This window comes from Mus pahari, chromosome 14 (genome assembly GCF_900095145.1).
Source record: "Mus pahari chromosome 14, PAHARI_EIJ_v1.1, whole genome shotgun sequence".
NCBI lineage: Eukaryota > Metazoa > Chordata > Mammalia > Rodentia > Muridae > Mus > Mus pahari.
The window spans coordinates 43,599,135-43,623,229 of record NC_034603.1 but is presented as its reverse complement, the minus strand read 5'-3'; the positions used below and the strand labels follow the sequence as shown (position 1 = coordinate 43,623,229).

Here is a 24,095-nt window from a genome sequence, read left to right as displayed (position 1 = left end):
ATTAGCCCCTCTTTGCACCGTCTCCCCCTGGTTCTGCTCCCCTGGGTGGGAGCCCGACTGAGGTAATCTCTTCTCTTGAGGATGGTAGCAGGGATGAAAGACAAAGGATGGCTCTGTGTGCCAGAGACTGCTCTGCTGGGCTAGGCCTGGGTGTGACATCACACACTTAATCCCCTCTATCACATGCTGGGCAGGCAGGCCTGGCTACAGCCTCATCCCTGCTTGTGGTCTTCAGTTCCACCTCTCACAGGTCTCCATCATATGTTACTTGGGGTTAGAAGAGACCCCACTGGAGGCTCTAAACCTGACACTAAAGGTAGCAAACTGAAAATTCATTTACTGTGTAGCCTTTCTTCCCTATCCATTAAAAAACAAAAGCAAAAAACAAACAAACAAACAAAAAACCCAAAAGCCATGATTCACCCAAAGTTGTCCTGCAATCAGTGGAAAGGTTAATTAGAATCTAGATCCCCCTGCATTCTTGAAACCATTCCCCCAGCCTCTAACAGGTAGAAGCTAAAGCTGCAGGCTTTGTTATCCAAGGGGATGAGCTAAGAAGGGGTGAACAGCAATTTGTAAGTAATTGAAAGCTGATTAATACAATTAGAGCGCTCTTCTTTACCCTGGCAGTCTCTTATGCTTTCACACACACAATCCTGATTAGACCCAGGCAGAGCCTGCACCTGCTGACAGTGCTGCGGCTTCCCGCAGCGGTTTGCACAGAAAGGTGTTTAAGAAATGCTTTTGATCCAAAGGAGAATTGGCAAAAGAAAAGTGCCTGCTCTGACCATTTCATAGCCTCTCGCCTGCAACATGCCTCTGATATGCTTCCCAGTCTTATCACTAGTGATCCTGACTAGGGGCCCATGGGCCCACTGAAGCCGGGCTATACCCACTTCCCCTCACTCACTCTCCACGGAATAGGGAAAGTGAAGATAGGAGAGTGCCTTTTGTTTGAGCCCACTCAGACTGGAGTTGAGTGGTACTCCAATAGGGTCATCAACCGGCAGAGCTGTCCCTCACCTGGGCTTCACAGCCTGAAGATGAACAGGAGAGTCCGGGACATCCCCCCATCCCCATCCAATTGCCTGTGACTGCTGAGCCCAGCACCTCAGCACCTGCCTCCCTGGCTGGCATCCTGTGTCACTGCAGGCTGCCATCTGCCTCACCATGCTGAATGTCTCCATTGCCTGCAGTTTGGATTCTTGCTGCAAACAGCTTTGCCTGAGGGCCCCTTTCACAGGCCCGTGAGCTCACTGAAGAGTGGGTGGCTGTGCAGGGACAGGTGGCTGCCTGAGTACCCTACCATCTGTCCCTGGCTTGCTCTCGGCTGCTGTATCGACATTCCTGGGGGACCTGGATGGCCACACTTCCTCAGTGTGTTGTTGGTCACCTCCCACGCTGCCGTGGCTCTGTCAAACAGCCCTCAGTCGCAGCTATCTCCTGGCCTCCCACACAGGCACAAGTAGCAGCAGGAGGAGGCTCCTGGCACCCACCAGGTCCCAGAGCAGTTTGCCTATCTGGACGCCCCCACCAGTAGCATCCTCGAAGACAGACTGACCCACTCCCACCTTCCTGTCACTTGTTTGAAGTGCCAGTCTGAGCCCCCGCATAGGAAGTTTTACCCTGAGATACCAACAGATCCCAAAGGGGAAAACTTCACAACCCCAACATAGTCCTCTGTGCTAACTGTATATACACACACATATCACACACACACACACACACACACACACACACACACACACACACACACACACACCAGAAAGGCTAATAATGACAATAGATGTTGGTCACATCCAAGGAGTGAACGTCCATCTTCCTCACAGAAGCCCAGCAAGGGACTCAGAGGGTTTTGTCCCCATGACAGAAGGAATAGCTGAGGCTCAAAGAAAGGTCACTTGCCTAAAGACCTCAAGGAGTGATTAATGATGGAGCCAGGAGTTAAAGCTAGCTGTGTCTTCTTCCAAAATGCACTCTAACAAGACCGCCTTGTAGCCATTCATTCATTCATTTGCTCCTTCCTTCCTTCATAACTCCCTTGGGTATTTCCTATGTGCTTGTAATGTTTCAGGACCTTAGAAAACAGTAATGAGCAAAGCCGCCAAATGTCCCTTTCCTGGGCTCTCATTTGGCACAGGTGAGAAACTTAGTACAGCATGAACAAGCTAGTAACTAAGGAGGGTGTCTTAGTCAGGGCTGCTATTGCTGTAATGGAACACCATGACCAAACAAGCTGACGGGGAAAGGGTTTCTGTGGCTTATGCTTCCAAATCACTGTTCATCATCAAAGGAAGTCAGGATGGGAACTCAAGCAGATCAGGAACCTGGAGGCAGGAGCTGATGCAGAGGCCATGGAGGGATGATGCTTACTGGCTTGCTCCACATGGCTTGTTAGCCTGCTTTTGTGTAGTTTATGGGACCTTCCAGCCCAGGAATGGCACCACCCACAATGGGTTGGGCCCTCCCTCATCAATCATTAAGAAAATGCCCTACGAGTTTGCCTAAAGTCAGATCTTTATGGAGGCATTTTCTCAGTTGCGGTTCCCTCCTCTCTGATGACTCTAGCTTGTGTCAAGTTGACATAAAAACCAGAGAGCACAAATGACATCATCTGCTGGATTCTGAAAAGGAAGCTAGAACAAGGTGGAGGGAGCAGAACTGAAGAGGGTGTCACCATGTCGCGCCCATCAGGGTGGCTATCCTAAAGCAAGCAGTGTTGTGCACTGCTGGCAAAAATATAGAAGAGTGCGGCGCTGTAGAGGAGAATGTGGCAGACTCTCGAGATATTTCTGTAGAATTACCCCATTATCTAGCATTTCTAGATGATGGATATTTACAGCCACTTATTTAGCTGAAATGTCAAAGGTTAAAAGCAGGGGCTCGCACAGACACTGCACACGCACATGCATGGCAGTAGCATTCGCCATGACTGAAGGAGGAGACCACCCAAGTGCCTACCAGACAAGTGGCTAAGTGAGATGTGCTACACACACCACCTGCTTCATGTGGCCTCCCGAGGGAACGACATTGTCACACAGCCTACCACGTGGATGAACCTTGAGGTTAGGTGCTGGGTGACAGAAACCCAGTCACACCAGGACAAACACTGGGGGATTGCTCTTAGAGAGCTAGAGCTAGCAAATTCAGGGAGATGGGAGGGGGATGGTAGTTACCAGTGCTGGGGGAAGGGGTTAACTGGTGTGACCTGGGGCGGAGCTTCAGTTTGGGCGGTGACTAGAGCCCTGTGGGTGGAGGGTGGAGGCACAACAGTGTATATGCACTTAACAGTGCTGAACTGTAAGGCTAAAACTGGTTACAGTTGTAGATTTTGTTACCACAGTTGAGAAAACAACTGGGCAGGCCAATGCATGTGCCATTTACTGTTAATGTAGTCATATCCGTGACTACATTAAACCCTGACAAAAGCAACTCCCAAAAGTAAAGGGGGTCATTTTGTCTTACCATTTGAAGGTACACCATCCATCTTGGCCGGGGGGTGGGGTGGGGGGAGTTGGGGAGAGGTAAGGCGGATAGAATGCGAGGTGGCTGGTCATGCTGTATCTGTAGTCAAGAAGCGAAAGAATTCTGGTGGCGCCCAGTATTTTTATCAACTTGGACAGTACTGCCTACATTTAGGGTGGGTCTTTCCTCTTCAGTTAAGCCTCCCTAGAAAACTCTCGTGGATACATCCCTAGCCACATCTCCAAGGTGACAGGGAAGGCAAACGTCACTGGGTCCTTTCCAGAAGGTTGGGTTTCAGCATAGTCTTGAGGCACGTATAATGGGGAGGCTAATGGGCATCTGAGCAAAGACCAGAGCAACACAGTGGAAATCCTCTGGTGTGTATCATGTCCACAGACCTGAGGCTCCCGACCTTGAAGTGCTGGGGTCTCCTGAGGCAAATACTGGAGCATAGTCTCCAAAGCCTCAGCACTCAGTAGGTCAGCATTGTCCTTTCAGGAGGTGGGTCTCTGGCCCACAAGCCTTCAATTAGTTGTGTCATTTTTTTGGGTGCTTCAGGTTACTAAGGCACCCTTAGGAATACACTCAGGAGCGGACATCACTGGGGACCCTATAATCTGTGAGATTTACCTTGACTACAGCGGGGGTACATGGTACCTGTGTTCCCGGCTGGTGTGACTTCATCCTGAGGCTGCATCCCTTCTGGTCCCTCCTACTCTGTCTGTCAGGCCTGTGTGGTCGTGGTTTGGCTTTGTCATACCTGTACCTCTAGGGAGTGTCTGAATTTGGCTTCTCTCTTGCACTAATTTGAATTAAATGTGATCCAAGCTTCCAGCTCTTTTTTCAGATGCCAAATGCCACTGGCTGGCACAGTTGTGCCACTCCTGCTGGCCAGCTGTCTCACAGATGGGGACTAGGGAGTTGAGGGTAGACCCTTGCTTTAGGAAGTATTTATTGCTCTCCTAGTTGGTGCCTAGCCCTGAAGTGACACCCCATTTCCTTTCCTAGAGAAACAATTTAAAACATACATCCCATAGGGCTGCCAAAAAAATCCTGTGGCCTAGGAAAGCAGCCTTTGCTATGTTCTTCTTGCAGGGTTGACACAAGGCTCAGAGGTGATTATCAGTGTCCCCATTTTGCAATTAGGTGGAGGATCTGGGCCTTTGGTGACAAGTCTAAGGTGCTACAAGGACCAGAGGGCTGTGGTGTGACCCTGGGATGCCTGGTGTTGCTCTTCTGTCCAGGGGCTTCCTCGATCCAGTAACACTTGGCGAGTTTATATGAAGACGGTTCTGAATTGTGCTATGTACAGAATAAACTTTGCGTGCCTGTTAGATGTCACCAGTACACATCTAAAGACAACTCGAAATCCCCCAAGTTAGACAAAATAGGAAGCTTGAATTAGTGACCCAGAGAAGTCTGTAAGATCTCCCCAGAAAAAAAAAAAAAAAATGGGATTAAAAAAAAAAGGAAATAACCTAATAGAACGAGGGAACAATGAGTAAGGAAGATAAGAGAAGCCTCAGAATTAGAGCTTTTCCCAAAAGAAACAAAACAGATTGAAAATGAAGCGCTCACCGCACACTCCATTGAGAAGCATGTCCCAGCATTTAAGACCCCGGTCCTCCCCCACCTGAGAGCTCGGCCACCCAGGGGCCAGTAGTGGCGCTTTGGCTGGGACTGTGTTTAAACACTGGCATATTTGTTGTTCTGGGAATTGAATCAAAATTGAGAAGCTTCTCTGAGAAGACCTGGTTTGCTATAATTGGCCTGTGCAATTTTCTGCTCACAGCCTCTATTCATTTCCTGTGTGCAGCCCACTCCATCTGGGGCCAGAGCACGGCTTCCCCGCCAAACACCACCTGAGCATGCTCCCCGAGACCTGTGGCAGAAACAGAGGGGAGGTCAGAGCGGATTCAGAGGAAGGGGAGGCATTTTCGAAGTATTGCCAATCCATGGTATAGAAGGCACCGAGAGCCTCCTGTGGGTTTGCTGAGCTGGTAGGGAACAGCCAAGGGGCCTGGAGACAGGCCTCTGGACCAGAGGGAGGGGATGGTCCTCGCAGAGGGGAGGGGCTTACAAGGACCTTCCCAAATCCCAGATAGCATGGGAGATACAGGGCTGGAGGGATACCCCTGAGGGTGGGCAACAAGGCTACAGAGAGATAGGGCTAGAGTCAGGTTCAGCAAGCCTACCCCTGATGCAGGGGCATAGCCTTTTAGGCTACTGCCTCGTGACACTGGCAAGCTCCCCTTGTTTATTACGGGTGGATAATTGTTATAGAAACAGCCCCTCGCCAGAGGCTGCTTCATGGAGGCCAGAGCGAGCCTTCCCTCTGGTTCTGAAATAATCCAGCCACGGGGTTTGAATCAGACAGCATCCTCCCAGTGCATATTTTTCCCCTCACCGCAGCTTTTCCGATCCGCTGTGCTGGCAGCTGCTAGTCTCCCAGGCTGCCCTGGTTGCTCGGAGCCCACTTGAATTGAAGAGGAGGATTGCTCAGACCCTGGGAATTCAGGGCTCCAGAGTGCTGAGCTCAGCTTCCTGCACTCGGAGCCCAGTGGGCGGAGCGTCCTTGGGGGGGGGGGGCGACGGGGGAGTCTCTGCCTTAGTTCCCCGGTGTCCCAGTGAGGTTGGGGCTTTGCAGAGCAGCATAGAATGTAAGGAGCCCTGTGAAGAGACAGCCATCCACCAGGAAGACCCAGGGGGCAGGAGAGCCTGCATCCCAGGTGGCTGAACCGGGGTTCAAGGAAGGCAGCAGCGTGTTGGAGCTTTCTTCCTGACTCACTAACGCAGACACATGCAACGCAGACATGCAGAGAGTTTTAAACTATTATCCCAAGACTGATGGTGTTGCTGAAGGGAAGGGATGGCTAAGTGGTCGAGCCCTTGCCTGGCATGTCTCAGACACAGCTTCATTCCCGGCACCACCAATAAAAGGAAGGGAGGGAGGGAGGGAGGGAGGGAGGAAAGAAGGGAAGAAGGAGAGAAAGAGAGAAAGTGTTATTCTTCAAAATGCAAATGTGCTAATGGACCCTGGGAGGGGTCTCAGCCTGTGGTTAACACCTCTGGAGCTGACAGTTTTGGAAGCTGAGAGCTACTGAGTTGTCTAGGGAGGGAGGGAACCAGCCAGGGGAAGCGAGCTGGCAGCTCTGCCCAGTGGCCCTGGTTCTCCCACACCCCTCCTGTGGGTACAGAACAGACTCCAGTTTGTGCCGGAACACCGAGGACCCTGCGCAGGAGGGAAGGCTCATTTGAGGAGGGGGGGGGGGGGCGAAGCAGCCTGTCTCCAAGAACACTTGGTTTTTGCCACCCCCCTGCCCAGCTCAGTCTGAACACACAAGAGGTGGTTGATAAATGCTATCTGAATAATACCAACTGCTCCCTCTCTAGAGGCAAGAAAGCAAGCAGCAAGGAAAGATGGCTACCTTCACTCTATCCAAACAAACAAGCTACAACAGAGAGCAGCTTAAAGGCGAAGGGCTGGGGGAAGAGTTCCTGCCTGGCACGCATAAGGACCCATGCGGAAACAAACAGGGCAGAATGACTTGTAATCCCGGGGCAGGAGAGGCAGAGCCGGGAGAATCCCTGGGGCTCGCTGGCCAACCAGTGAGAGACTCTCTCAAAAAAAACAGGGTGGCTGGCCAGGGCCAGCAAGATGGCTTAGCAGGTAAAGGCACTTGCTGCCAAGTCTGTCCATTCAAGTTCAAGTCCCGAAACCCACATGGTGTAGGGAGAGAACTGACGCCTGCAAATCGTCCTCCGACCTCCACAGGTGTCACAATAAATGTTTTAAGAAAGGCAGCCAGTTCCCTGGGGCATCACACCTGGGGTTGGCCCTCTGACCTCCATGCACATCTGCAAACACAAGGGCACCCGTACATACGTGTACATGCACACAGTCACACAGACCCAAGTCTGGAGGTGGGAGAGAAAACAACAGGGTGTATTAGGGAGGACAGCCAGAGCTACACATGAGGCCTTGTCTTTTTTATCATTCATTCATTCATTCATTTATTGAGACAGGGTCTCACTGTATAGCTCTGGCTGTCCTGAAACTCACTATGTAGACCAGGCTACTCTCAAACTCACTGAAATCCGCCTGCCTCTGTCTCCCTAGAGCTGGGATTAAAGGCGTATTCCCCAGTGAGATCTTGTCTTAAAAAAAAAAAAAAAAAGGCAAGATAATTATAAATATGCTAAAATGGCAAACCAACCGAGTTTTAATTTTCTTAGTTGTTGCAGGCAGATGATTGACTGACTCACTGATTGATACAAATTATATACGTACAACTTTTTGAATATTCAGAGCAATTTTGTTTTATCACTTACATTATAATAGAAAAATCCATCACCACGAGGAATGAGGTTTTATTTGTAGCTTTTCAGTTTTCACTGATACAGCCTGGATCTTTGGATCCAAGTTTCTCCGATTGTTTTATAGCTACTGTTTAAACGTAATTTCTTTTATTATATTTTGTAGCTCTGTTCATGTCAGCAATGTAAACTAAACCCTGCCTTTTTTTTTTCTCTCTGGGCACTGAGTTTGCTGGCACCACAGTCCCCTCCCCCACCCTCTAGCTCTGGAGCCTTTTATTTGAATCCCTCTGGGCCAGCTGAGCCACCCCAGATTTGAGCTGTGTTTTTCTCTGGCTGATTAGTCCACAGTTTCTGCTTGGATGGAATCACAGCCCCACCCACCGAGTGAAGAACAGAGAGGGTGCCATGCAGACCCTAAGAAGGGCAGATCCAACCTCTTCCAATAGTGGTTCTGAAGTTCCAAATGCGGCCACCAGGCCACGTGCCCTACTTTACACTCTTGCTCAGAGGGGGAACGGGGTGGGGGGAGGGAGGAGGGAAGCCCTGAGTAAGATCCAACAGGATGGCTCAGCTGGCAAAGGGGCTTGCCACTAAGCCTGGTGATCTGTGTTCCATCCCTGGAACCCACATCGTAGAAAGAACTGACTCCTGCCTTCGGGCCTCTGTCCTCCACACTCGAGCTGTGGCACACCCTGCAGTACACAAAATAAATAATGAAGGTGTGGTTTTGTTTTAATTTTTAAAAGGAGATCCTGAATGGCTCCAGAAATAGTTCTATGGTGGCGCAGGCCTTTAATCCCAGCACTCGGGAGGCAGAGGCAGGCGGATTTCTGAGTTCGAGGACAGCCTGGTCTACAAAGTGAGTTCCCTGCTTGTGGACGTTGTACATCGTGGTGCGCACTAGGCTCCGCACCACGATGTACAACGTCCACAAGCAGTTTTTTTTTTTTTTCTGGTTTTGTGTTCTTTTTTGTTTGTTTGTTTTTTTGAGACAGGGTTTCTCTGTATAGCCTACTGCTTGTGGACGTTGTACATCGTGGTGCGGAGCCTAGTGCGCACCACGATGTACAACGTCCACAAGCAGAGGGGGCTACAGATGCACTATCTGCTTCAAGAAACATCACCCTACTGATCTGAAGACCACCTACTAAGCCCCACCTCTTAAAGCTCCTCCCACCTCCTAATTGCACTGTGGACTGGGGGACCAAGCCTTTTAGCTCATGAGTCCTTGAAGGGCATCCAAATCCAGATGGCAGCAGGCCCAACTTGACACTCTTTTTTTTTTTTTCTCATTTTTTTTTTTTCTGGTTTTGTGTTCTTTTTTGTTTGTTTGTTTTTTTGAGACAGGGTTTCTCTGTATAGCCTAGGCTGTCCTGGAACTCACTTTGTAGACCAGGCTGGCCTCGAACTCAGAAATCCACCTGCCTCTGCCTCCCGAGTGCTGGGATTAAAGGCATGCGCCACCATGCCCGGCTGGTTTTGTGTTCTTGATACTTAGCAGTTAGTTCTCATCCACGCTGATGCCCCAAGATTTTGCACATGGAAGCAATCGGGGACACGGGCGCATTGTAGAGGACGCTCGGTGTCTCCTCAGACTTGCTGCCTTTTCTGGACAGGTGCACACCACACAGGAACAACATGGAACTCATCTTGTTGTTCTCGGTGTGTGCTCTGTAGTTCCATCTATGGGGCAGGTTTCTCTGAGTGCTTCCGGAAGCCCCGTCCTTGGGTGAGCGGTCATGGTCACTTGTGAATGGTCACAGCATGTTCTGACGCAACACCACGTTGATGGCACGACAGCCCTTGGTTCTCCTGCCACGCTCTTTGCAGGAGCCAGTCTGCCAGGCCCCACTGAAAAAGGAAAAGCTCTAGGGGTGGTGGGAGGGGAAACCACATTCCAAGGACAACTTCTGGGTCACCGAGTTGGGGGAAGGGGCCGGGTTCACCGCGCACACATGGCTTTGCCTTTTTAAGATTCATTTCTCTCAATGTGTGTGCGTCATGTGTGTGTGTGTGTGTGTGTGTGTATCTGTGAGTTTATATATACCATGTGTGTGCAGGAGCCCCAGGAGGTTAATGGATGTTGGATCCCTTGGAACTGGAGTTACAGGCAGTCATGAGCCACCTGAGAACCAAACCTTGGTCCTCTGCAAGAGCGATGTCTGCTCTTAACTTCTGAGCCATCTTTCCAGCCCCTCCCCTTGGCTTTTCATACCCAGTTTATCAGCACAGAAACCTAGCTAGAAGACACTGCCCAGCAGCCTCAGGAAGAGTGTGCCTTCTCCAGCTGTGGGATGCCCCGGGTCTTATTCCTCCTCCCTCTAGCCTCAGCTTAGCTCACCTTCATCTCTGCGCTTCCTTCTGTCAAAGTCCTGGTTCCTGGTGGCTGGATGGGGACAGCAGTGTGCCAGGGGGGTCACATCTTCTCCTATCTTGTTCTGCTTACAAAAACCATTTCAATTACTGCGTTCCTCCCCTCTCCTGCTCTATTATCTTCTCTCCCCGAAGCCACATCCAGATTCGGTATTCTGGCCAGACACTCCAGCTCCCCACATGTGACCTGCCATGCAGCCCAGGGATTGAATAACATCAACATTCAATTACAGGCCCGGTATGCTTTCGCTTTAATCAGAGGAATGCATGTGGTTTAGAAGAGAAAAAAAGAAAATCCAATTGTTTGGCCAAGTGTCAGCCAGTAGAGGAAGCCGGGCGTTCCTCACCTAGCCCGTGGTAGCTGGCTGGCACTCACGTGCTGGGTCTTGTCATCTCCTTGTGATTCATCAACACAAGATGCCCGCTCTCGACTCACGCTGTGAGGGGTGAGGAGCTGCCTGGCTTCGACTGCTCTGTTTCCGCTCTCGCCTCCTAATTTTTGATCACTTTAATATTTTTAGCACTTTAATTACATTTGTAATTTTCTGTGATATTGCCTCCCCATCTCCACTTCCATATATTGTATCCCCACCCCCTCCGGCCCTGGGAGTTTTGGCTGTGGAGTCTCCCATCCCTCCCTCCCCATGCTTACTTACCTGCCATTAAACTTCCAAGCACAATGACTTGTACTCAGGTCCTTTACAGAGGTGCCTGAGTGATGCCATGCAAAGATGGGTTTATTCCTTACAGATTGCAAGGGATGGGGCCACCAGGCTGCCAAGGGAAGGTGCTGGCCACAGTGGTTTGGCTAGCTTGAGTATTCCCAGCAGACCTTGGGCCTTCACGTGGGGTTCTTGTCTGGCCCCTTGTTGGAGGACACTAAAGGAAGAGAAAACACCAGGTTGCTGCTGACAGAGCTCCTCATGTAGCTTCTCATCCTGAAGATTTGGGGGGTGGCTCCGGGTGGTTCCTGCTGTCTCAGAACTTCCTGCCCACCAGGAGACAGACAGGTACAGAGGCGGTCATGGTGCAGCAAGGTTCTGCGTCTTGCAGTGGAAAGAGATGAGGCTTGCTTTCTCTGGAAAGTTCTAGATAGAAGTGATTTCCCGCTAGTGAAATAAGAGCTCACTGGGAGAAGGGAAGCGGATCATCTACAGAGATTTGAAGGTAAAAAATAGAAGAGTTTAGGATGTGCAAAGGAGGGAAAACAGCTGTGTTTGGCTGCAAGGTATGGGGAGGGTGCAGGAGGCAGGGCTGGAAAGATTAGCTTGTCTGGTAGCTCCTGGGGAACCAGAGCTCGCTCGCTCACTTGCTTGCTCACTCTGTCTCTGTGTCTGTCTGTCTCTCCCTCTGTGTGTGTATGTATAAGTATGTATGAACTTGTGTGTATATGTGTGTATGTATGTACATATGGGTATGCATGCATATGTATGCTCAAGTCAGATTAGGGTAAGCCATCTCTCCTCCATCATAGCAGGTAGACCTTTAATGTGACCACAGCATAAAAAGGATCATATTGTCACAGGTCGTTTCCTGTTGCTTTTGAGGCTGGGTCAACCTGGAGCTTGTGCAGGAGGCAGAACATTCTCCTTGAAGGCCCATGTGTTGTTTGCTGTGCTTTATCTGTTCATTCTGTCGACCACTCACATAGTGGATTCCTCACAAGGTTAGGGGATGGCTCAGGCACAGCCTTGCCCTTGAAGAGCTCAATGGCCCAGTCAAAGAGTAGACAAAGCTGCACATGAAGACACCCACCTTTAATCTGCACACTCAGGAGGCCGAGGCAGGCAGATCTCAGAGTTTGAGGCCAGCCTAGTCTCCATAGCAAGTTCCTGGCCAGCCAGAGCTACACAGTGAGACCCTATCTCAAAGGAATAGAGACAAAGTCGGAGACAGACACACAGGGGGTCAGGGGTCAGGGCAGACAGGCAAACAATAGACAAGTGTGAACTCCAGCCTAATGACAACTTGTCCCAGTGGTATCCTACAGTCTTGGAAGCAGAGCAAAGCAGAGCAAAGGGGCCTTGATTCTGCAAGATTCTGCAAGATCTGGCATGAATTCACATTCCCCAGAGGAATGTGAATGCCTTATGGGAGACCTGGTTGCAGGTACTACAACATATGCAAAGGCCAGACGGCCATCCCCTTTATTTGTGGGATGAGGAGCAGAGGGTATGGGCAAGCCAGTGAAGTCAGTGAGACACACCAGGAACAGCGAGATATGTAACCCAGGTCATACCAGTGAAGGGCTAAGCAATGGGCAGGGGTTCGCAGCCTCCCTTCTTCCATCCTTGCCAACAGTCACTTCCCTGGACTGCCCCCTTCCTTCCACCAGAGCCTGGGCAATTACCACCTGCTCCTGCCACCGCTGTTTAGGAAATGCTGTGATTAGCAATTGTTATTGTGATAATTAAAATTCCCTGGGAACATCTTGGCTAATATCCATCAATATCTGCAGTCAGGTTGGCCGTGGGCTGAAACGATAACGAAAACCTAGAAACCCAGCACAGAGCAGAGGTACCAGGGAGCATTAAATGCAGCCAGTCTTCCTGCCCCCTCCCCCCCACACACACATACACACAAGCACCATGACAGCAGCGTGGGTCTTTTCTCATTAAATGGCATTTTCAAGGCTGGCTGCTTTGCTGGCCTTATCACAGCAAACCACACATGGAGAGCAGTGTGCAGCTGTGCAGCACTCTCAGCTTCCCAAGAGGGGAGTGTTCTCCCATCTGTGGGCCTTGCCCACCTGGGGTGGGAGTTAGACAGCGAGGAAGGCTTGTCCTGACCCTATCCTTGGGCCAAGTGGCTGTGCAGTGAGTGATGGGCAGAAGTCACATGATTGGAAGCCATTGTTGGGCAGGTTGTAGAGTCGGGGTGTACTGAGGCAAGAGAAGGTCAGGATGTGCATGGTCAGGCATGGATGCCACCCCTGTCACTCGCCCCGCCAGGCCTGCTCAGCCGTGTGGAAGGTGATTCTCAAAACCCTGACAATGTGTGTTGGTGGACATGTGCGCAGGCACACCTCCTGTGCTGAGTAATGAACCTGTGGGGACCCTCTGGGAAGGGGGAGCTCAGGGATTGCCTCTCCCCACACTAGTCCAGTATCCCAACCATTCTGAGTGGCAGGATAAGCCATGGGATCATCCACCTGGATGACAGAATCTCTCAGAAGTGACGTCCCATTGGCTAGCCACAGAGCTGCCCAGAGTCCTGGGGAGACACAGCCTGGCTGACCTAGAAGGTTGTGCGTGTGGGCATAGATGCTGGGATTAAGTTGATATAAGGTTTGTATAGAGTTTTGGGGGAGTTGACTAGCCCCCCAAGGAGGTAGACCCCTGACACTCGCTACGCAGCCTTGTACTTTGGATCCTGTGTCCTCCTCCACATCTTCACAAAGTGCTCTGCTGCTGAGTGTGTTGACAGGGAGGTGGGGTGGGGAGTCATAATTGTGGTAGATGGTAGGTAGAGCCGACGCATGGGTTCTGGTGGCTGTACCGTGCCAGGGAAGAGAAAAGGAAGGAGCGGGCATCATCAGGGGGTTGCCTGGGGGCTTGCTCTCCACAAGCACACTTGCTGGACACTTTCCCTAATCGCTCTTTGAATTTGAAATAACAAGTCCATTTGCCAACAAGGACAATAAGAAACTACCAGGCCACTTCCTAGTCTGGCAACATGGCACAGTGACAGAGCACTTATCTGCCATACCAGACCACTTCCTCAGGAAGGTGGCTGGCCCTGGAGGTTGGGATATGTTCCAGAAAAGTACTCACACCCACCAATTTCCTTGTTTAACTGAGTAGCAGCTATTCAGTATTAATGTGTGTTGTCGAAGTGTGTTAGGAGCTTGAAGGACCAGCGGTGAGCAGACAGCCATGGCTCTCCTACCTGGATGATAGAGCCCGGTGGGGGGGAGGCAGTTGCAAATTAAGGACCAGCCAAGGGGTGCAGGCAACCCAAGTGTCTATGGACAGATGAGCATTCGCTATACAGAATGCGGTGGGATACAGACACACAGTGGACCATCACCAGCCTCAAATGGAATTCCGCAGTGCGCAGAGGCTAGCTTCTAGATGCTTCCACTAACGGGAGGTAGCTGAAACAAGGTTGTCCAACCTGCAGCACCTACATTTGGTGACCTCAGGACCTGGCAAGTAAACAGACTCGGAGTACCTGACCCAAGGTCCTTGCCCTGTATGTTCCTGTGCACGTGATGGGTGTTCTCCTTCCCGGGGCATCTCATCTGAACGTGTGTGCATGCCTTAGATCTTGGAGCATGATCTGAAGCTGTAGCCCAGGTATCTGATGAGTGTACTGTGAAGAGACCTAGCCCTGCTCCCAGGAGTGAGACACACTCAGCAGGGGCTGGGTTCATCAGGCTGAACCTGAACACGGCCCACCAGATTCCGGAGGAGGCAGTCAGATGCCGTAGTGTTGGTGGAGACCATTTCTTTATTAACACAGAGTAAATTGTCATGACACATGGTGGGGAAGGGACCAGCTTGGATACACGAAGCAGTCTGAAAAACAATACAATGTTGTGTTGCCTTTAGGCGAGTAGCTGAACTTGTTGAAGCCTCGATTTTCCTATGTGGGAAATGGGGATTGATAACAAGCTTCCTCAAGGAACTATTGGGCCATATGACCTGGGTGGAGGAAGACGTTCCGTTCTTGCATGTTGTGGATTTTAGACCAGTGTGTGTGTTACTGTCTTAGCCTGTTTTCTGTTGCGATGGCGGAATAATTGATAAAGCACAGGGAATTCTTTGGCTACCGTCTAGGAATTGGGAATTCCCAGAGCTACAGTGCCTGTGTGTCTGGCGAGGGCCTCGTGTCATGTGGCAAGGTTTGTTTTTACATCTTTGTTTCTCTATTTTGTGTACTGGATGCACGGAGAGGAAAGAGGGCCACTTGTCTGAGTTGGTTCTTTCCTTCCTCTATGGGACAGGTTACAGGTGGCTGTGAGCCACCGTGTAGGTGCTGGAAATTGAACCTGAGTCCTCTGCCAGAGTAGGAAGTGCTCCTAACTGCTGAGCCATCTCTCTAGCCCCCGAGTTTTTAAAATGGGGGTGCGTGTGAACTCAGGTGCCACAGGGAAGTCTGCGGACAGCTTTGTGGAGTCAGTTCCATGGATTGAACTCGGGTTCCAGCAAGTGTCTTTACCTCCTGAGCCATCTTACTGGACCAATGCCAGACCCCTTATTCTAGAGATGGGACCTAGAGCCTCACAGATGCTTAGGGAAGCACTCTGCTGATAAGAAATATCTTCAGCCCTCTTTTTGGTTTTTGTTGTTGTTGCTGCTGTTTCGTTTGAAACAAAGTCTCACTAAGTTACCCAGGCTAGCCTTGAACTCACTCTAGCTTAGACAGGCCTTGACCTAGAGATCGTCCCGCCTCCACCTCCTGAGTTACTAGGCTCACAGGCCTGTGATCAGACTCAGCCGCCTCCTCTTAGAAAGCCACCAATACCACCATGGGGGACATACCCTTAGGACCTCGTCTGATCCTAATTGTTTCCCAAAGACTCCTTTACCAAATGCCAGCCACAGAGATCAGCCTTTTTCCTAAAAGGGACAAGAATTCAAACCACAGCAGTTTCCAGTTCAGAAAAAATCAAAATGCAGGAGGTTTTCTCATGGGGGCTCCACAGAACATTGCTCCCTGTCTCTGTGCTGTGTAAGAGTCTGAGCTCAGGTTAACCCCAGTGGTAGAATGCTTGCCTAACGTACTTAAGGCCTTGGGTTACAGCTCCAGGCACCACGTAGGAAACAAAACCACAGCAGAGCCATCCAAAGCCAGGCCCTCTGCCCTGTAGTGGTGGTGGCGGTGGGCATTGGTCAGGTGGTGCACACAAGGCTTATGCTGTGGACTCAGAAGTCCTATGGCCCACTGTCCAGAGCATAAGGAGACCCCTTGTCTGCCTGGAGAACTAGCAAGTGCAGGATGTGGCCAGCCCATTATTGGAGTTGAACTTCTGCATCACACGCCAGGGTGGGAAGGGAAGAGGGCGGGTGGGTGGGGTATAAGGGTAAGGATGGGGTGGGATGGGGAGTGAGGGGGTACAGGGTAAGAATGGGGTAAGGTGCAGGGTAAAGATGAGATTGGGGTACAGAGTGTGTATGCCTGTGTGGTGCACAGGTGTATGTGTGATGTGTACACGTGCCCATTCATGTGCAGAGAGGGGTGGCCAGGCAGATTCTACGTAGGTAACATGTGTGTTCTTTTGCTCTCCTGGAGAATTCTGTGCACATTTTTACTTAAAAGCTCAGAGAAGTCCTACCATGGCATCTTAGTTCATCCTAGGGCTTCCCAGATGTACATGATCTCGGATGGCGTGCTTGCTCTCTACCTCTCTCCATTTCCTCCTCCCCCTCCAGCTCTCAGCTTTTATTATAATAACCACAGTGTACATATGGTGCCGTGGACGTTTGGGGAGTAAGAAGCCACAACTGTCTTCACAGTCAGCTGACACTGGGATTCGGGTTCTTCTTTGTAAATAGGATATGTGGCCCACAGATGATCGCTCTATTTATGCTTGTCACATAGGGTGACAGTAGTGGTCGCAGCCATGGCCTCTGTGGATGGCCGTCCTGCACCTAGTGCGATGCGAGGTTTTGAGGTTTTAAGTCCACTCCTGGGTCTGATCCTCCTGGCCACTCTGAGACAGCACCATCCCAGACATGCCTGGTAGTGGGGAAACTGAAGGTCCGGGAGACCTGCGTGATGACCCCAGGATTGACTCTGATGTCTGCGTGGCACCTACCAAGACTGAATTTTCCCTCAGAAGGTGACCCCAGCCCTCCTTCCCTCCCCCACCTCCTTACTCAATACCCTGAGCACATTCCCTTCCTAGGAAAAAAAAGATTCCGCAGCCCTTGGCTGTTTCTGAAGTAGGCATTAAGGGTTTGGGGGCCTTATCTCAGTTACCGCTCTGAATTCTAATCTGAGGCTCTCGGAGATTCCAGTCTTTTCCACGTCTGCACAGAAACCCTCCAGGGAAAGCTCTTAGATATTGCGATATGGCCTAGTCTGGCTGTTCTTAAGCCCCCTGCCACCCTTCCAGATACTGTGATATGACCTAGCCTGGAAGTTCCTTAAGCCCCTGTCATCCTTCCCAGAGCTGGAGGGGAAGGTCCCTGCTGCACGCTGGACCCGGGGCTGGGCACTCCCAGCCCGTGGAAATGATTTTATTTCACTAATGAAATGAGCAAAGCTCAGAGAGGCTTATGTTCATCCAGCGCTCCACAGCCAGTGCACGTGGAAGCTGCAGTTGATTCATTTGATTCTTCTGCCCTTGATTCTTCCAATGGGGAGCAAGAAAGGAGAGCCAGGGTGGCCATCCTGGAAATGACAGGGCTCAGAGGGATTCCCAGAGGGTTCCTGGCTGTGTCATTCCTATCCTGGACAAGAGTGGGCACCCTCAACTTCTAGGGATCCACCCAGCTTTCTGGGGTACCCTTCTCAGACAACCCCGGGGTGATCTCGTCACTTCTTCCTATATCAGGTCATCTTCAAGGGGAAGAGATAGGACTGAGCCGGTGTCATCTGCCCCTCTCCCGCACCAGCTTTGAGAGGCGCTGACAGATGTGTGGAATAGAGGGGTCTCATGGGAAGACCAGGGCCTCAAAAGCACAAAACTGAGGCAGAGAAGAAGGAAGAGACACTGGTTGTACTCTGGAGGCAACCACACCAAGCCTGAGACACTGTAGCATTACTGGGCCTCTCTGCTGAGGGACAGTGATAGGAGCCAGAGGGACGCTGGCTTAAAATAGTGAAGGACCAGGAACATTCTCCTTGAGAAACTGGGACCTGGGCATGGGATCACGGGAGGCTCCAGGACTGGCAGGCATTGGATGAGCTGCGCACAGCTGCTTGAGACTGGATAGGTCTGTCCTGTTCAGCCTCAGCCTCCATAGACAGAGAAGATGCAGGTGAGGCAGCTGGCAAAGGGATCCCAGCCCAGGTGAATGGGAGCGGTCAGCTGCTGAGCATCTGTGTGCTGGAGGTGGGGAAGGGTCAGGCTGGGCAGACGCTTGGATTCTGGTGGGTGATGGGACAGACACAGTAGTGATAGGTGGACAGGTGGGTGGATGGTGTTCATAACATTCCTTACAGGCTCTAAGGTGCTACCCTGCTGTGGTCCCACTGTGCAGAGAGAAGCAAGAGAAGGTGATAAAATAGATGTGGAGGTGAGCTGGGCATGGCAGCACACACAAGTCTTACAGAACTTGTGAAGTGAAAGCAAGAGAATGCCACGGATGGATGGACAGACAATAGACAGATGGATGAATGATGGATGGATGGGTGGATGGATATATGGATGGATGGAGAGTTCATAGGACTTACTGCAATGTGTCCATTCTGGGTCAACTCTAGCCCATTGGCTGACTGAGGAGAATTCTCATTTGTACTGTCCTGCATCTCACGTTCTTGTCCCCAGCACATCACTGATAAGCAGGAAATGAGGAACAGTAGGTCTGCATGGAGAGAACCACACAGGGAAGGGAGGTGGTGCGACTTCCTGTACTCTAAGCACAAGTCTCTCCTTCACAGGTCTGGAAGAGGTCGGGGGCCTGGTTCTACAAAGGGCTCCCCAAGTACATCTTGCCCCTGAAAACCCCTGGCCGGGCTGATGATCCCCACTTCCGACCTCTGCCTGTGGAGCCCACCGAAACTCAGCCTCAGAGTGCTGAAACCAGCCGTGTCTACACATGGGCCCGAGGGAGAGGTAAGAACCCTGTGCCCTCCATGGGGCTCCTGTAGTCCTCAGCCCCAAGGTGTTCCCGAGCAGAGGGCATCTCTGACCTCAAACACAGAGTGATTGCTCACTCTACAGAGCTGCAGCCACAGGGCCCTTTGGGAACTGCCTGCCCAGCAGGACAGTAACTGGGGGTGGGGAGGCGGGAGCAGCACCATGGCTCTGCGTGGATAGGATGTCTTTTGTCTGCTTGCAGTGCTGAGGATGGAACCCGGGTCCTTGCGCACACTAGGCAAGTGTCTTCCCGTGAGCTGTCCCCAGCCCTTGGTCATTTGGCAGGGGTTTTCAGGTCATCTCCCTCAAGCAGGCCTGAAGCACATCTTTACCTCACCTATTTCATTTCTTAGGAAAGGGAGATCCTGGGTCCTAATGAACAGGGTGACTTGGTATCTGTAGTGACTATCCAGAGATGGGTGTGTGCCCCTCTGTGACTGGCAACCACTGCCTGTGCCACTGCTGTAGAGGGCTCCGTGCTGCTCCCGTTTCTGGTTTTCATTGCAAATTTCCTGGTCTCACACAAGCAGTAGGAGGTTCTGAGTGGATATTCAGTAGCAGCATCTTAGAGCCACATAGCCTGAGGCCCAGGGTGCGTGCAAGCCAGAGCTGGGCTCCAGAGCAGACCCTTCTCCTTGGATCTTGCTGCTTCTGCCCTGTAGGGGCCACATTTCACAGGGCCAGAGGGGTGAGGGGACACCTGCTGGTGGCTTGTCGCAGAAGAGGTAGCTCAAGATCACAGGCCTGGCAGCAGCTTTGGGAGGTGACCTGACTCTTCATGTCGTGTGCTGTTTTTTTCCCCTTATCAAAAGGGTAATACATGTTTGTGATAGAAAATTAAAGGTCACCAAGCAGCAGGTCCCAGGAGACGAGACCCCTGTGAGTCACCCATGGCAAGCAGAGCCATGTTAGGTACTGGCTGTGCCTTCTCAGGTAATTTTCGTCCTCCTGTCACTTGGTGCTTTCACAGCTGTCCCTCCTCGCAGCTGTGCCTCCCTCCACCCTGATGCCTGCAGCTCTTCCTGGCATGACTCAGACTCGTGTCTAGCTGTCCCTGACATCCCAAGTGTGTGGGGGTGCAGGGCCGAATGCAGGTGAAGACCTGGCCTGTGGAGTCCTTATGGGTAGGGGGTCTGAGGGGAACCACCCGATTGGGACACTGCCTCACAGGGAGGTCATAGCCATGGAGCCTGAGCATTTTCTATCCTGTCCTTCTCTCTGGGGACATCCTTATCCCACAGTCAAAAGAAAGTCTGAGGTCTGTAAATGGAAGCTAATGGACCAGCAGGTTCAGATGGTGCCTATGAAAAGGCCTGAGAGACCCAAGTGCCCTTTGTCCTCACTACCTACCTGCTCCCCATCAGCGTATCCACACACAGGTGCACACATATCGCCCATACACATCCATCCACAGGCACACATGTTCACATGCCCGTAGATTGGCACATATGCTCACACACACTCACTAGCAGAGCTGTACCCTGGGCACGCAGTACTCCTGGCAGCTCCTCAGCTGTGGAGACACACAGGGGAGGAGGCCAGTGTCCCCACACACTTGGAATCTGCAGGCAGCCTAGAGGCTCTGAGGTAGCGAGGTGCAGAGCCTTTAGGCTGCTACAGCAGGCCTGTTGGAGCCCTATGGTCCCTGAGTGACTTGATGCAGGGAGGGACAGCTGCTGGTGATTGCATCTGTGCCCACACTGAAGGAGGCCACTGGGGTATGTGGTGCCAGGGTGGACAGAGCTAAACTCGGAAGGTGAGCTAGTGGCTGCAGCAAAGGAGTCCAAGAAAGGATAGTGGAGTCATGTCAGTGCGGAGACCACAGGGCGGGGCTGGCTAGCAGAGCTGCAAAGAACCTGATAGCGTGTGTTCTTCAGCCGCCGTGGCCTGTTGCTTGGCAGCTTCTGGGCCCTCTCAAGTCAGTCTCTGCTTTCCAGCTGAGGGCAGTCCCCTGGCTACCTCAGGTCTGACCATGTCCTCACAGGGCACACAGCTCTGGCTATTTTACCCGTGTGAGGCTAGACCAGCTTGTGTTGGGGAACCATCCTTACCTAGTCTTGAGCTATGGCCTGTGATAAGGGACTTTCCAATCCCTCCCTACATGGTAGATCATGTAGCCTCAAGGTCTATGGTAGCCTGTGGTCAGGCCTCTGTCACACCTGCCTCAAGGAATCCTGGGAGCTGGCAGAGGCTGCTGATCTGGCCCCTGTGTAGCTGTTGACTCTAGGGAGCTGACAGTCCTCAGTAGGCAGCTGTGGGTATACTGAGGCCTGTCTCCATGTCCAGTCCTCTGATGACTGGGTCCCCATGGCGCTTTCCAGCCCTGAAAGTGACTTCCCCCTCCCCCGCCCTCACCCACCACCGCCATCGAGTGCCCAGGGGCTCAGCAGCTAGCTATGCTCACAGCTGTGGCGGTAACCCAGGGCAAGCTAGAGCACATAGCTGTCCAGCACCACAGTTGGGCTGAGCTCAGGGGTCAGAGTAGCCATCACGAGGGTACCATTCCTACAGTGTCCTGTGGCAGAGCCACATCTGTCCTCAGCAGGCCAGTACCTTAGCACATAGCACTCTGAGTAGCACAGAGGAGATGTTCCACAGACATTCGAGCGAGTGAGTGAGCCATGCCCCTGATTCTGAGACTACAAAGGAGGCTGGCAGGAGCTTGGGGTGGGGTCGTCACTTCACAGTGCCTCTGGTCCATGAAATGCTAGATGGACCCAAGAGATGTTGGGTGGCTGGTAAAACCAGGTACCCTCACAAGGAAGCTTTCTTCCTGGCCCTGGGGCTTGAGGAACTCCAGGTCACTGTCCCCTCCTGCCCACAGGTATGGAGCTGAGGCTAGCACCATGTCACCCAGCCTCTGTATATGATCCTCTTCCCCACCCTTATTCTGTTCCCACACCCCAAGCCTTGGGCTCTAGCACCTAGCCCTCCCTCATTTCCTTTCTTGTGACCTGTTGGAAATGTAGGGGTAAGCATATTATGATTTTGTTTTAATGTGTGCACGGATCTATGTGTATGTTCTTTGTGTGTATAGGCACACACATGCCAGGAAGGCTAGAGGTCTTCTTTATGGTGGGCTCTCTCCTTCCACGTTTATGTGAGAGATTGAACTCAAGTCACCAGGCCTGTGAAGCAAGGCACCGAGACACCTCACTGGTCCCGAGCTATGAACTTTTCAATATACACAGGGATCTAGGAGTTAATTGATGTTTGCAAGATAGGCGCCTTCCCATCTTCCTCCACGTTTCTTTTTTATTAATTTTTAATAATATAAGAACACAAGTTAAATAATTCAGCAAGGAATGAAAACCAGTAACCTCTTCTATTTGTCCTTACACTATAGCCCTTGACCAAATGCCCACTGAAGTTAGGCATTTAAATTTGCTTTGCAACAAATATAAACAGGCTCTTGCATGTGGATCTGCTGGTTTTTACAATTGTATTTGTTTGTTTGTTTTGAGACAGTCCTACTTGTGGCCCTGCTTGGGTTGGAACTCTTTGTGAAGACCAGGCTAGCTTAGAAGTCACAGAGATTCCACTGTCTCTGTCTCAAATGACAGGGGCAGCCACACAGGGGCCAGATATGCCAAACCCTGTTAGAGGAATGCTGTGGGCTCCTTCCAGGTCATTGGATCTAGACTGTATTTCACCTCAGTGGATGAATAAAATCCCCTGAACATTATTGGATCATGTTTCATTGCTCTCTATCAACAGACTTTAGTGTTGTTTCTGGATTTTGCCTAGAAGTATTCTTTAGACTGGTAACCTGCAAACTGAAGCTCCTATGTCTGGGGTCAGGCCATGTAATGACCTAGTCACACCTCGTTATGTCCACTGTGGGCACTCTGGCCTGGCTGCTTGTGGTGCTGTTGATGGTTATAACTATGGCCAGTCTACAGGGAGGAAAAAGCCATTTCACTGTTTCTATGCCCACGTCTGAGTAGGTCTTCCTATGTCTGTTATTTATTGATTTTAATTCGGATGTCCTGTTTTCCACATTGTTGAAGCCTGGCACTGTGGCAAATGCTTTCATTATGCCACAGATACCTCTGGCCCAGGAACTGCTAGGCAGGGGTTCTCAACCTTGGTGGTGGGGGTCACTTAAGACCATTGGAAAACACAGATATTTACATTATGATTTATAACAGTTGCACAAACACAGTTATGAAGTAGCAACAAAAATGTTGGGGGTCACTATGGCATAAGAACCGTATTAAAGGGTCACAGAATGAGAGATGTTGAGAACCACTGTATCAGAGGGCCCTAGCTCTTGGGAGGTAGAGGCAGGAGGCTTCTGAATTTCAAGGCTGGTCTCAGTTTTGTATGAAGTTCTAGTGAGCTCCAGCAGACTAGCCTGAGCTACAGAGTAAGCCCCTCAGAACTGTAACAAAAGAAACCCACAGTGACAGAAAGCCCTGAAGCCATGACCAATCAAAACTGAAAGCAACAATCTCCATCCACCAATCAGGATAGGAGTTCAGCTTTGTTAGGTTACATTGTGTCCTGCTGGTGCGTGGGTTACCCCAGGCCCTTGAGTGAGCTAGGCACACACTCTACCACTCACTGTGTGCCAACCATTATTAGACGTTTTTGTTTTAGATTTATTCTGTGTGTCTGAGTGGTTTGCCTGCATGTATATCTGTGCACCGTGAGTGTGCCTGTGGCCCACAGAGGTAAGAGCGGGTGTTAGATCCCAAGTAACTGGCATTACAGACAGTTGTGAGCCATCATGCTGGTGCTGGGAACTGAATCCAAGTCCCCTGCGTGAGCAGCCAATGCTCTTAACTGTCTCTCTGACCTCCTTATTAGTTTTTAATTGGTACAGAAAAAGCAAGACATAAAAAGTCATTTCTTAATTTATCAGAAAAGAACAAAAGGAATCGATCCTCTTTGCAGTTGGTGTGTACACCAAGAACTCAACCACTATAGGCACTGGGATTAATAGAGAAACTTAGAAACTGACAAGATTTCAGATAAAGCAATTTAGCTGGGCAGTGGTGATGCACACCTTTAGACCCAATACAGTCGAAATCTCTAAGTCTGGGGCCAGCCTGACCTACAGAGCAAGTCCCTGGACAGCCAGAGCTACACAGAGAAACCCTGTCTTGAGAAACCAAAAAGAAAAATCAATTTGAAAAAATCAATAGCTTTAATCCGTACTGACTAATTGAAGGTGGAAGTG

At 51.0% G+C, this 24,095-nt stretch overlaps 1 protein-coding gene across 2 annotated transcripts in view; it reads left to right on the top strand.

Moving 5' to 3' along the window:
• The window catches only part of Rph3al (rabphilin 3A like (without C2 domains)), a 138,282-nt gene that overhangs the window by 96,289 nt on the left and 17,898 nt on the right, over positions 1 to 24,095 (top strand). For both annotated transcript variants that reach the window (XM_029546600.1, XM_021212654.2), the window contains one exon: positions 18,712 to 18,886. In XM_029546600.1, coding sequence (XP_029402460.1) covers positions 18,712 to 18,886 — 175 coding nt within the window. The remainder of the gene's footprint in view (positions 1 to 18,711; positions 18,887 to 24,095) is intronic.